General features: G+C 54.9%; 1 protein-coding gene across 2 annotated transcripts in view; it reads right to left on the bottom strand.

Moving 5' to 3' along the window:
* Positions 1–11,785, bottom strand: part of LIMK1 (LIM domain kinase 1) — a 31,866-nt gene extending 20,081 nt beyond the window's left edge. The window contains exons 1-2 of one of the 2 annotated variants that reach the window (XM_025215695.1): positions 11,746–11,785; positions 8,180–8,276 (exon numbers count right to left, since the gene is read on the bottom strand). In XM_025215695.1, coding sequence (XP_025071480.1) covers positions 8,180–8,276; positions 11,746–11,770 — 122 coding nt within the window. In that variant the 5' untranslated portion in view covers positions 11,771–11,785. Of the gene's footprint in view, positions 1–5,925; positions 6,193–8,179; positions 8,277–11,745 lie in introns of those variants that run through there. The other variant, XM_025215696.1, reaches the window with a different exon arrangement.
* Between the last annotated feature and the right edge of the window lie 1,254 nt (positions 11,786–13,039).

The raw sequence follows: 13,039 nt of genomic DNA, 5'->3' as shown, positions 1-13,039 counted from the left end.
AGGCGATAGGATTCAATGATCTATTGAGGTCCCTTCCGACCCTAACATCTATTAATCTATGAATCTATGATTAGAGGCCTGAAGAGCAAGCAATACAAGGAAAGGCTGACAGATATGGGACTGCTAAAAAAGAGAAGACTTTGGGGGGATTTGGTGGCAGCTTACAAATATATCAGGGGTAAGCATCAGGGGCTAGGGAAACAACTCTTTACCAAAGCACCCCAGGGAAAAACCAGGAGCAGCAGTCATAAACTCCTAGAAGAAGGTTTCAGATTGGATATAAGAAAAAACTTTGGCATAGTTTGTGTGACCAGACTCTGGAATAGACTCCCAGCAGTGGTGGTGCAGGCACCCACCCTGGAGATCTTCAACAGGAGACTAGATGCATAGCTTGCTGGGGTTATTTGACCCTAGCAGTCTTTCCTGCCCAAAGCAGCGGGGGGGAGCTGGTTCCTTCCAGCCCTAAACTTCTGTGAATCTGTAAAAAACAGCAGGATGCAGTGGAGCAGTGCTGCTACCTCTACCAAAGACCAGGAGCAGCTGATGAGCTGGATGGGGATGGCTGGAGAGCCCCAATTAACACTAGTTGGAAAGATGCCTTCTCCATCCCTTGCCTTAGCAAGACTGGTGGAATAAATGGAAGCAGCAAGTTCTGTGATCCCAGGATCACTTCCTGCCTCAAATCAAGGCTACAGCAGATGACTGAGAATGTGGAAATCCACATCATATGATCATGAACACCTCATGCCTCCTGACACTGGGAGGGCATGGCAACTGCCTGCAGGCAGGGGTGTGCTGGCAGTAGCAGCGGTGGGGGCATGGTGGCAGCAAGCAGGGACTGCCTGAAGGCAGCCGTGGTGATGGCGGCAGCGAGGGCAGCGGGCAGTGTTGGTGGCAGGGGGGCAGGTGGGGAGCAGCGACCACCCACAGACATCGCTGGCAATGGCCAGTCTCAGGGGGGGCACATGCACCCATGTGCACCCCCTACACGTCGCCAATGCATATGATCGTGACATAAGAGAGCCCAGTACATCATACCAGCTGCAAGTCAGCCTGGCAAAGACATGGCCAGCCCAAGTTCCAGCAGGCACAGGCATCAAATCTGCTCTCCCCCTAGGCACCAGTCCCAGCTTAACGATAACAGGGCCACACCATGCTGTTCAAGGACACCCGTATCCCAAAACTGCTATCAATGACCCACCTTCTCTTCACTTCCTTGGGGCTGAGTGGTTTACAGAGCATGGGGCCCAGACAACATTTTTCCACACTGTGTTAAATCCCTTCAATCCCCATGGCTCCTTCCAAAACACCAGTTCTATCCATACTTATGGTGTATTGAGACTCCCCAAGTCTAATTCTCCCCTCTGCATTCACACAGCCTGCTCCACTGTCCAGTTCTGTCCTGTCTCCAGCTCACATAACCGCTGCTCTCTCCATGTCCTGTCTTTAGTGTCTGGGCACATGCTTCACAGTTAATTTCAAACCCCCCCCCCTGCAGCTAGGGCTGATATTGTTGCCTGTAAGAGGTAAGTATTTCCAAGTGGTATCTTCTCAAATGCCCAGTTTCTTATATGGATAGTGAATATGGGAATGAATTAGCTGTGTTATGGGGAACAACTTCTTCTTGGTGACTCCCAAAATAGGACATGATGTCACAGATTCACTTCCTATTTGAATGTGGGTTACAATGTAGCAATTTACTTTCCCACATCACCTTGCTGTGCAACTACAGCCTGAGACCTGCCCACAAAGTGAGGCCAGAGAACAACAGTTTTAGTGATGAACCTACCAGCAGGCTCTCATCTACCATTTCTATTTTTATTGCAGCTACTAGTACTGAGTATCTGTATAATCCTGCTTGTTATGCATGCTGTTATGGTGCCTCTTAGCCACTACCATTACACATATGTCACCATTTTGCCAGCCACTGGACAGGCCTATGTTCTGTTTTGGTAACTTTGTGTATTTTTTTTCTGCATGTCCTCATTAGTATGACAGAGACAGTATGTGTAAGGAGGAGACAGAGAGACTCTGGACAGGAGTTACCTCCTGGACAGCCTTGTGGACAATCATTCCTCACAGGGAAAGGGTTTGTGAGCACCAGTCCCTAGTCCATATATCAGGTTCAGACCTGATACTCATTATAGTGGAAATTCCTGGGCCTTAGTCATGGTCTAAAGGAACTGGGGTGTTGCACAGGCAACCCAAAGAGGACCAGTGATGCGGCAGCCACTCTTGGTAGTGGTAGAGGAATGGCGGTGACCCTTGGTGGAGTGGAGTGGCAGTCCTCAGATGTAATCCCCAGCAGTGAAACCCAGCATCAGTGGTGACAACTCTGGTGAGAGCCTCCCTGTCCAGCACTTGCTACTTTGACTGGCATAGGTGGTAGAGTCCCCATAGTAGAGTGGTAACCCTTGGCAGGGAGGAGCAACAAGGTCCCCCAGGGTTGGCCTCCCTACCCAGAACCTGCTACTTTGGCTGGCATACGTGGTAGGCCAATGACAAAGCAACCCTGGATGAGTCTCTCTTCCGAGCAAAATGGACTAAGTGGTGGCTCCCCTGTACTGGTTTGCCTGGTAACCAAGAGACCATTAACTCAGTAATGTGTGGGGGTTTCAGTCAATGTTTAATAGTTAAGACTTACTTCAAGGTTGCGTGCTTGTCCCCTTTTCTGTAACACACAGTTTAGTTTAATGTTGCTGGTGAGTGGGCAAGTTGTTCACTTTAGAACACCCAGTTAAAATTTATTTTCCCAAGTTTTGGGGGGAGGGCTCAAGGTTGATTTGAAAAGTTGGTGCTAAACCCCTGAATTTGAACCCAATCCTCGTTACAGCTGTCCAACGGCTGGCATATTGGTGACATTTGTATAATGGTAGTAGCTAGGAGCCCAGGTCCTGGATCAGGGCTTCACTGTGCTAGGCACTGTACAGACAACTCTAGAGTGGTGCCCATGTGCCTTACTCACTCTGCAGCACACACCTGCCTTGGTCAGACTGCACTCAGCAAGAAAGAAACACACATTCCCTAAAAAGAGCACTAAAGAATGGGCTTGATTCATAAGAGAGTGAGGATACAAAATGCAAATGCCTTCCCCTTATCTATCATGTCTTATCAGTGGAATTGTAGGCATCCTGCAAAGGTCAGTAACATTATCCCAATGTGACAGATGGGATAACTGAGGCATGAGGCAGTACCCTGCCCAACGTCATCCAGCACAACAGTAGCAGAGCCACTAACTCAATCCTACTGCTCAATCCTACTGCTTTGCATGGACAAGCATGACCCCAGAGCAAGCAAGGGCAGGCACAAGAAGCTGCCTCACTCTACAGCTCCCAGAGCAAATGCCCTGAGGGAGAAAGAGGCAGGACACCCACTATAGTCTTTTCCTGCAGGCTCCAGCAGGGAGGAGCTCTGGTCCTTCATTCACCTGGCTTGTGCCAGGCTCCCTAGTTCAATGGGATCCAGGGGCAAGCAACATGTTCAATGCCAGGAGCCATCTCCTGGGCACCGGTTCTGCAGCAACTTGCTGTCCTTTGTCAGCAGAATGAAGTCTCCCTAACACCCCTCCCTTGGGGCAGCGGGCAGGGATACCACACCTCCTCCAGCACCTGTACTTAAAGAACCATGTGTGTGCAAGGGCTGTCCCCCACAGTACTGCTCCCAGCCAAGGGTCACAGTGCCACGGCTGGGTCACAAGCCAGACACCTTCTGCTGGGCTAAGGGAAAAGGCCGCATGGGCATGCAGGCTCAATTCCCAGCACAACCAGGGGCCCACTTCCAGGGCCGGGGGGCTCCAGAGCAAGGGCCCTGCTACAGGCCAGGTCTTTCCAGGGGGGCTCTGCTCCTGGCATAGCTGAAAACAGTGCCCCTTAATGGGCGCTGGTCTCTGTGCACCCCCCAGCCCCGGGCCTACAGCCCCCTGCCTGCGGGCAGCAGCCAAGTGCTTGTTTCCACTGTCTGGGCCAAGTCGCCTCTCCTGCTGGGCCAGGATGGCCCTGCTCAGGGATGGGTGCCGGTGGGGCAGGGTGGAGGAGTGGGCACAGTGCGGGCCCCTATGGGTGTGGGCACAGCAGGGTACTCCCCCCCCCCCCCGCCAAGCAGCCATTACGTCACCCCTGCCCCCTCCCCATTATGTCACCCGTCCCAGACAGCTGCCCTCCAGTTGCTTCTCTTGAGCCTGCCAGGGGAACCGGGCAGCATCGGCTGGGCCGAGGGAGACAGGTCGCAGCAGGGCTGCAGGCACTGAGGTGACAGCTCCTCCCCCCACTCCTCTGCAGCTGCCCCACAGCAGGGCAAGGAGTGCTCGGCCATCCTGCCACGGCCCCACCTCATCACAGAGCAGCATGGCAATAGCGCCCTGACCGGCACACTCCCCTTCCCACCACCCACAGGCCTGGCTCAAGCCCCTTGGGCCAGCTGCAGTGGCCAGGCCAGAGAGCGAAAACTGGCAGAGGTTAGCAGCCAGGAGGGTGACTTCATGAGTGCAGTATCAGCCCCACACTGTCCCCAACACCCTCCCAGTGCAGCACTGTGCGCCCTGCTCTACCCCACCTCCATCCTGCCCAGCACAGGACTCTGCTCTGCCTTTGACCCTTTCCCTGCCCAATATGAGGCCTTGTTTGTTGCCTGAGAGAGGCAGCACTTGCAGCCTGGCGTTCTCACCCACAGCTCTGCTGCTTCCCATACCTGCCCACTGATTCAACAGGAATGGACAGGGAGAGCCCTGGTGCTTACACCTGCTCCATCTGCTGCCTGTGCTGGGGGCCAGGATTATAGACAGAGACAGTATTCACTGCTTGGTGTGACAGGACCTGAAGTTGCAGCATTTAATATGTACTGGGTAGGATCTCCAGAGGACCTCAGCCAGCCTGGGAGCAGGCAAGTCCAGGGTGGGATTTGGGGCTTCAGGCTGTGCCAGTCTTGACTGAAACAGCCCTCCAGGACAGGCGTCACAAGAGCTGTGCACTAGCAATTCGTGGGAAGGTGTAGTGGAGAAATGAGGGGCAAAGCAAACAGATTCAGCAAGGGCTGGCCACATCAGAGACCTTCCGGAGGCCTCCCTCACTCATTTTAACTGCTAAGCATTTGCTCAACCAAGAGATCAGAGCCCTCAATACCCCAAACAAATTGCTTCCTCTGTGCTTCAGCTTCTCTATATGTGAAACTGGAACAAGGAAGTATATAGGAGGTGCATACAAATACCCCACTGCACACAAACACCCTTGCATACACAGAACTGGTTACATACAAATGTGGACATGCGCACAGATACACATACAAATATGCAGATACACAGACATGCACACACCAACTCAAGTGCATACAAATACACATAATGTGGATACATATGCACATTACAGTACACACACTAGCCCGGGTGCATGCAAGTATGCAAATATACACACAGATACACAGACATGCACACAGAGAACAGCCCTTCAGTGCAGAAGCTTGCAAACTTTTGGTCTAGGAGGGTCTTTTCCTTTCCCAGAGGCTGGGAGGAAAGGCCTGGCTCCAGTTGCAGCCCCCAGAATGTTTGGTTCATTTCAGACTTGTTGAGATCACCCCCATCCTAACTCAGCTCCCAGCCTCCTGCCACTGGCCTGGCCTAAGCTGCCTGCGGACTGGACCAGCAGAGATGGAGAAGCAGAGAGCGACCAAGAGGACAGTCTGTGAAAAGTGACTGTGGGGCAGCTGTCCCCAGTCAAATGGCAGCAGGGAAGAAGGGCAGGATATATCCAGACACCCTCTTTCTCTGTCCCCTAAGCTGGCAAAATTGCTTTTACCCAGGCAGCTGCCTCATGCCCCGCAATCACAAGCCATACCACCCTATTGCCCCTAAGCTCACAGTGACACAAAGTCTACAGCAGAGGCAGGCCCCACTTGAGAGCCAGAGTAGTGCCCACCTCCTGCATGACCACTTACTTGGCTCTGGCCGTCAGGATGTGGCTCTTGAGCACAGCTGTCAGCATCCTCCGAGCCAGCTCAGGGGTCAGGAGTCACGCTGCTCCCACCGCACCAAGCAGCACTCTCTGTCCCAGCCCCAAGAAATCTCCACCAGCCAGGATAGGGTGCTGGACCCAGGTGGCTGATGAGAGCTCTGTCCTCAGCCTGGGGTCTCTCCCCCCAGCTGGGATGAGCGAAGCCCCACACGGGATTAAGGTATCTCACTCCTCCAGCTGCTTCGGAGAGCTGGAAAGTGAGTGAGAGAAAGAAAGAGGGAGGAAGAAGGGAGGGACCAGGGCTCCATGACATCACTCCTTCCACCCCGCCTACTCTCTGAAGACCTCGTAGAGAGAGACATTGAAAACCCCTGCCCTGAGACCAGCAGCCTAAGGAGGAAAAGAAACCAGGAAACTAAACTGCAATCACACAGGGACAGCACTTCCTCCATGACAGCGCAGCCTGCATAGTGTTGTCCATTGAGGACCTCCTGTGGGGCACACACACTTCAGTGTGACACATTTTCCATGCGCTAGCCCTGCTGACACTCTCATGATAATGCTTTCCCCAATCCACATGTGCCTGCTATTTCCACTGGCATCAGCCTGAAGCAATGAGACTTCCCTGCTGTCATGGACACACTGCTAATGCTGCCTATACATGCCTTAATGTTTCTGCCAGTGCATCCATTTCTCATATCACTGTACTCACCCACAAAGTGCGAGCATTATAGCTGATGTCCTCAAACTCCTCCCTCACTCTCCTCTTAGAGCAATCTTGCAGGTGCTGATACACCTGTGGAGTGGCACAAGCATACCCCTTTCCAGTGCAAAAAGACACAGGAGAGATCCAGTGCATCCCCCCAGTGGGAGCAAGCGTTCCCCTCTTAAAATAATGGCATTTCTCTGGTGACAGCAGCACCACAGCTCTGGTGGCTGGCAGCACTACTGCAGACCACCCTCCAAGTGAGCTGTCAGGCTTGAAGCAAAGGAACATCTCACCCTGCGCCCAGCTGGCACCAGTGCTGGAAGGCCCAACCCCCATCCTCCTACCCTGGTTCCATGACCCTCCTGCCTTGCCACACCAGAGTAAACCAGAAACACCTGGGCTGGACAGAGGGATTTCAGCACTGCTCCAGCTCCAGCCAGCCTTGCCAGCTCCTCCCCTCCCTGGGGGACTCCAGAGTCTGGGATGCACAGCCCCCATTGGCTCAGGCTCAGCAGGCATGCAGGCTAATGAGGAGCAGATGTCTATGGTTCACATGCTCTCCAGCTGCTGCTGCTATTAATGGCTACCCAGTTGCAGCCATGCTGGGGGCTGTGCAGCAGAGTGAGCAGCCAAACCACCAAGACAGAGCAGCCCAATTTCCCACGGAAATGTCGCTCACAGCACAGGGGCCCAGCAAACTCCGAAGAGCTAACACAGGTTAGGCCAACTCCTCCACCACAACTCCCCCTGCTGGAAGAGGCTGGGACTGAAGTACCAAGGATAGCCCCACACACGCCTGCAGTACCCTCTCTGAAAGGGCTGAACTGGGGCAGCTGGGAGCTCCCTTGCAGCAAGTGCTAGCACACAGAGAGACCCTACCCTCCCAAGAAGGAATCATCAAGCTGAAGGGTTGTTGCTGAAAAGAAGCCAGGGAACAAGGAGTTCCCTTCCCCAGGCAGCATCTTGTGTCCTGGGAGATGGGGCATTATGATGCAGGTGCCATGCTACCAAGGGTTAGTGGCCTTACACCACACCAGCAAGGCCACACTTACAGCTCCGATGGTGCTCAGTGCATCCAGGACTCCTATCTATTGCTTGGCATGTGTGGCTGTGTATCCATGCATGTATGAACATACATGGTTGTGTGTGAGGCAGAGGGTTTTTGTCAGGGTGGAGAGTGTGTGCGCGCGCGCGTGCGAGTGTGTGTGTGGTGGGTGCGGGACAACATGTGTAAATATATACATAACAGGGTATGTATAAATCCTATCCGGGATACATCATGTTGTGCGTTGGTGTGTATGACAGAGTTTGTAAGCATGCAGGTGAGCATGTAAGGGAAAGTGCATATACCTCCTGTGTGTGAATGCTTGTGTGTGCAGTTGCATGTACATACATGCTGCCACCTTGTGGCTGACAAACAGGTGCATCTGTGCATGCTCCTAAGCTGCTGTGATCTCAGTGCACAGCTGCCAGCCTGGCTGAAGGCAGCAGTCCCGGACAGTTCTGGGTTCCCCCATGCAGCTCCTACCTGAAGCAGTCCGAGTGCCAGTCCGCATTCAATGCCTGGAGGTACTGTCCATCGTAGATACTGTGGCCACAGCTCGCACATACAGGTAGGTCGCTTCCTGCAGGCACAGGAGAAGCACAGGCTGTCACACCTTTGCAGGGCATGGCCTGTAACCTGGCAGGCCCAGGCAGGCAGGCCCTTCTCTGAGAATGGGCCACCACATGCAGAGAGACTGCTCATGCTGCTGAGGCAGGAGTCACAGTGAAGGGACAAGACAGCGCAGGGCAGCACAAAATCACTGACACAACCCTTGAGCATGGTCCTGGCTCATTCTGTCCCTTATTTTCCCCAGCAAAGAATGGTATGATGTAGCAGCTTTCTAAAGCTGATGCAGCTTTGTGCCCTGGAGGCCTGTGGCTTGTGGCTGTTGGGGGCCGCACATTAGGGGTGCAGCGATACAGATTTGGGGGGCCAATAGTGATAGCCAATTTTTAAGGAGGCATATTGGACAATACCAATCTGATTACTGATACCAGCCTGACAGCTTGAAGAGCAGTGCCCATTTGGTAAATCTGGTTTGGTGGAAGGGGGAGGGAAGGGGCATGGTGTGGGGAGCAGATCAAGGTCCGTGCAGCGAGGGAAGAGTGGGCTGGGGCAGGGGCTGGGGCAAGCGCTGCCCAGCCGGGGCATCATCTGGGGGATGCGGGGGGGTGGGGGGCTGCCACTGCTTTGTGCTGCTCATCTGGGAGCTGCTCATCCAGCGCTTGCCCGCTCATCTGGCAGCTCCCACCCCTGCTCCCACTGCTCATCCGGGAGGGCACTGGAGTGGGGGCATGTGCCCCCGGATCTGCACAGGGCAGGGTGGGATGGGGCTATGCCAAGCTCTTCCCAGTGGGGTGGGGCTGGGCTGGGCTGCACTCTGGGCAGGCAGCAGCAACGCTAGGAGGGGGGATGAGGGGGCTAGGCGAATTTTTTGGTGGTTGCAGCCTCCACCTGTAACCCCCTCCCAGCGCCACCACTGCCCGCTTCCAGCGCAGCCTAGCCCAGCCCCCGCCGGGAAGAGCCCACCCTGCCCCACACAGATCTGGGGGCACATGCACCCCACCCCACATCCTCCCAGATGAGTGGCAGGAGCAGTGGCAGAAGCAGTGGTGCACACCACTGGATGAGTGAGCGAGTGCTGGACTAGCCTCTGGATGAGCAGCAGGGGACTAGCCCCGGATGAACGGCATGCAGCAGCAGGAGCTGCCGACCCCCACCTGCTACCACCTCTCTGTGCCCCCTGGATGAGCCATGGCTCAGTCCCGCACCCTCCCCGCCCCAACTGGGCAGCCCCTGCCCCAGCCCCAGCCCACTCCTCCCTCAACACGGTGACCTCGATCTGCCCTCTCCCCTACCCCTTTCCCATCCACCACACCAGACTTAACAAGTAGACACTGTTCTTTAAGCTGCCAGGCTGTGCTCCTGTGCTGTGGCTGTTCAAATGAACGGGCCATTTATCAGCCAAATTATTGGCCATATCAGGCCAATTTCCAATACAGACAATTTTCTTTATATCAGTGCCAATCTGATATCAGACCAATGCATCGGTGCACCTCTACCACACACATAAAATCTTTCAGAAGATATAATTTTAACAAATTATAGATAAAAAATCATATAGTGAAAATCAAATATCTACTATAACATATTTTAATTTTATTTATTAAAATATAAGGCGGCTAGGATCTGGAACCAACTTCCAAGGAAAGTGGTGCTCACTCCTACCCTGGGGGTCTTCTAAAGGAGGCTAGATAATCACCTAGCTGGGGTCATTTGACCCCAGCATCCTTTCCTGCCCATGGCAGGGGGTCGGACTTGATGATCTGCTCAGGTCCCTTCCGACCCTATCAACTATGAAACTATTTTAAAAAATGATTTTTGTCCTGAGTAGTGTATATAGAGGCAACTGCATAATAGCTCAAAATACAGTATTTCTTTTGCATGTGGGGGGGTATGCACCTGTGTGTGTGTAGGTGGGGCTGACCTTGTGCTAGGTGCCAGGAGCCAGCCAGGGGTGGGAGGAGGGAGGGAACAGGGAGCACATGCAGCAGAGCTCACCCTGGTGGGATGTTGGTGCAGTCCACTCCCCTCCCATCCCCTCCCCTATCCAGTCGCGGCTGCCCTCAGAATGCTCTGCATGGGGCCGAGCTCCAACTGCTTCAGTCAGGGGCAGCCTACAATGTACTCCCACTCACACCCGTTCCATGCTTGCCAGACAGCACCATCCCAGCCCTGGCCAGCGCACACCACACCACCCCAGCCCCAGCCAGTGTCACACAGCTTTCCAGTGGACTGCTCCTCATGTGGCTGCAGCTGCCCAAGTACTGCTCAGCTCCCCCCAGCTCCTGCTGCTCTTCTTCCTCCTCCTGCCCCTGCTGCACCACTCCAGGCAGCAGGCAGTGCAGGGAAGCTGTGGGGATGTGTGCCAGGCACCACATGCCCAGCAAGGTGAGTGGGGGAGCTGCAGCTGGGCAGCTCCTACCCCAGTGTGTAGGGCTTCAGCTCCAGCTCTAGGCTGCCTTCCACCCACTCCACCCACCTAGTGCGCTGAGCAGCCTTCTGTGGGCAGCCAAGTGGTTGGAAGGTGGTTAGGAGCTGAAGGTGGAGCTACAGCCCCCATGTGCTGGGGAAGGAACTGCCTGGTTGCAGCCTCCCCACCCACCTGGCTGGATGTGTGGAGCCCAGCAGTATCTCTGCAACTTCCTTGTGCTGCCTGCTTCCTGGAGCAGCATAGCAGGGGCAAGAGAAGGAGGATCTGCTGGAGGCAGGAGAAGCTGACCAGTACCCGGGCAGCTGCAGCTGCACTGGAAGCAGCCCTGCTGGGGAGCTGTGTGCACTGGCCAGGGGCTGTGATGGTGTTGTCTGGCTGGTGTAGGACAGGTGCAGGCAGGAGCATGGTAGGGGCTGCCCCGAGCAGGAGCAGTTCAGCCCCATGTGGAGTGCTGCAGGTGTAGCCACCAGCTGGATATTATCGATGGGTGGGCACCTGTCTGCGGGCTGGATCCAATCAGTTTGCAGGCCAGATCTGGCTTGCAGGCCATATATTGCCCACCCCTGCTGTAGGACAGGAGCAGCTACTTATGGGGTCCAAACACTCGTACAAACATGCCTGGTGAGACCTGGCATCATGTACCCTCAACCTGAGCTCATTCCTCTCACTAGATCTGTGCCTTGTGCTGCCCCAGAGACACTGGCTCTTGCCCAGATACCATATTGCTCCAGCCTGTCCCCACTACCCCATGACCCACACTGTCCCTGTTCCTTTCTCTTCCAAGAATCAGGCCTCTTCATAATCCCACTCCCTGTCCTGCACTGTCTCTGGCCTTTTCTTAACCAGAATTCAGGTAGACCTTGGCCGGTATGAGCCACATCATGGCACTATGAAAGTATGCATAAGGCCCCTGGCTGTGCTATGCCTTACCCATCTGCCCACAGACGGGGCACTATCAGGGCAGGCGGCCCCAGAGATGTGGCAGGATGCACCAAAGCAGAGTAGGACAACGAAGGACAAAGCGGACAGATTAAGGGCTGCCCACCTCACAGACCTTTCTTAGGTTCCCTTGGATCCATCCTTGGGTTCGGATCAGGTGGGGAAGCTGATTGCCCAAGGGGATGTCGGGGAAGAACGGATTGTCCTGGGGAAAAGCTGGATTAATGAGGGAAGGCTCTGAGAAAAATGTGGGGAAGGGGTCTTGCTGTAGTGAGGGAAGCAAGAGGTTGGGATGAGGAAGGTGGGAAAGCTGAGTGGGGGGACAGGTGGTCAGATGTAGGGGAACAGGAGGTCCAAGTAGGCAGATGCAACAGACTGGGTGAGCTGTACAAAGGCAAGGGGTCAGGTTTGTGAAGAGAGCAGGAGATCAGGTATGGAGAAGCAGGAGAACTAGGTCGCCAGATGATGGAGGGGGTGGGAGAAGTAAGGTGATGTTTTCTCCCAGGATGCAGGGTCAGGCAATAGGTTTAAACAGGCAAAGAGCCTTGCTTCTAACCCAGGCTGAGAGTGAAGGGGTGTCAGAGGGTGCTGGAGAATCTTTGCTGTGTGAGGGGTCCTCACTGCTCTTCATCTGGTCACAAACCATTCACCAGTCTTTGAAAGGGGAGGCACAGGTTAACTGGGGCCATGGGGGCCTGTGGAGACCCCAAATGGCTGAGTCAGGTGCAGAGGTAGAGCCAGGCGCTGCAGGGGGTGGAAGTGGAATAGCATGAAAGTAGAGATGCTGGCTGGCAGCAGTAAGGTGATAGTCAGGCACTGTGGGGGACTGGGGCTGGAGCAGAACAGCAGGTCAGGCAGAGAAAGAAAGCATGAGGGCAGTAACAGGAGACATTAGCTGCTAGGACGTCACCAGGCTGGGAATCACTGGGGCTGGACTGGTGGCTCCCACCTGGTTTGGGAATCTTCAAGCTACAAGCTTAAACCTGGCCAGTCCTGGTGCTGGAGGGGACAGCACCCTTGGCTTGTGGGAAGGGCTGCAAGTGGGTGGAATGAGAGACATCCTAACCAGGCAAATCCCCAGCAGCCAGGGACACCACACACAGAGGGGGAACCGCAGGCAACCTGTACTGTCCAGCTGCTGGGAGAGGGGGATCAAGGAGGGGCTGGGGGGTGGGTCAGAGAAAGGCAGCTGGTGCCCCTGGAAACGGAAGCGGAGGTGAGCCAAGTACATGCCCTGTGCTGGGAACAGGCCCCAGGGGAGCCTCCCATAGCAGAAGGGCTGAGGGGACACGGGGCGGGGGCCCTGCTCCAGCAGGACTGAGGCCGAGTGAGGGGCATCGTGCAGCGCTGCTCGCCCCCACGCACACACCTGGCTCAGCGTCCCGCCGGGGCCGCCTGCAGCAGGCGAG

This window comes from Alligator sinensis, unplaced genomic scaffold (genome assembly GCF_000455745.1).
Source record: "Alligator sinensis unplaced genomic scaffold, ASM45574v1 scaffold201_1, whole genome shotgun sequence".
Classification (NCBI taxonomy): domain Eukaryota; kingdom Metazoa; phylum Chordata; order Crocodylia; family Alligatoridae; genus Alligator; species Alligator sinensis.
The sequence above is the reverse complement of the archived record's forward strand: the minus strand, read 5'-3'. Positions and strand labels throughout refer to the sequence as shown.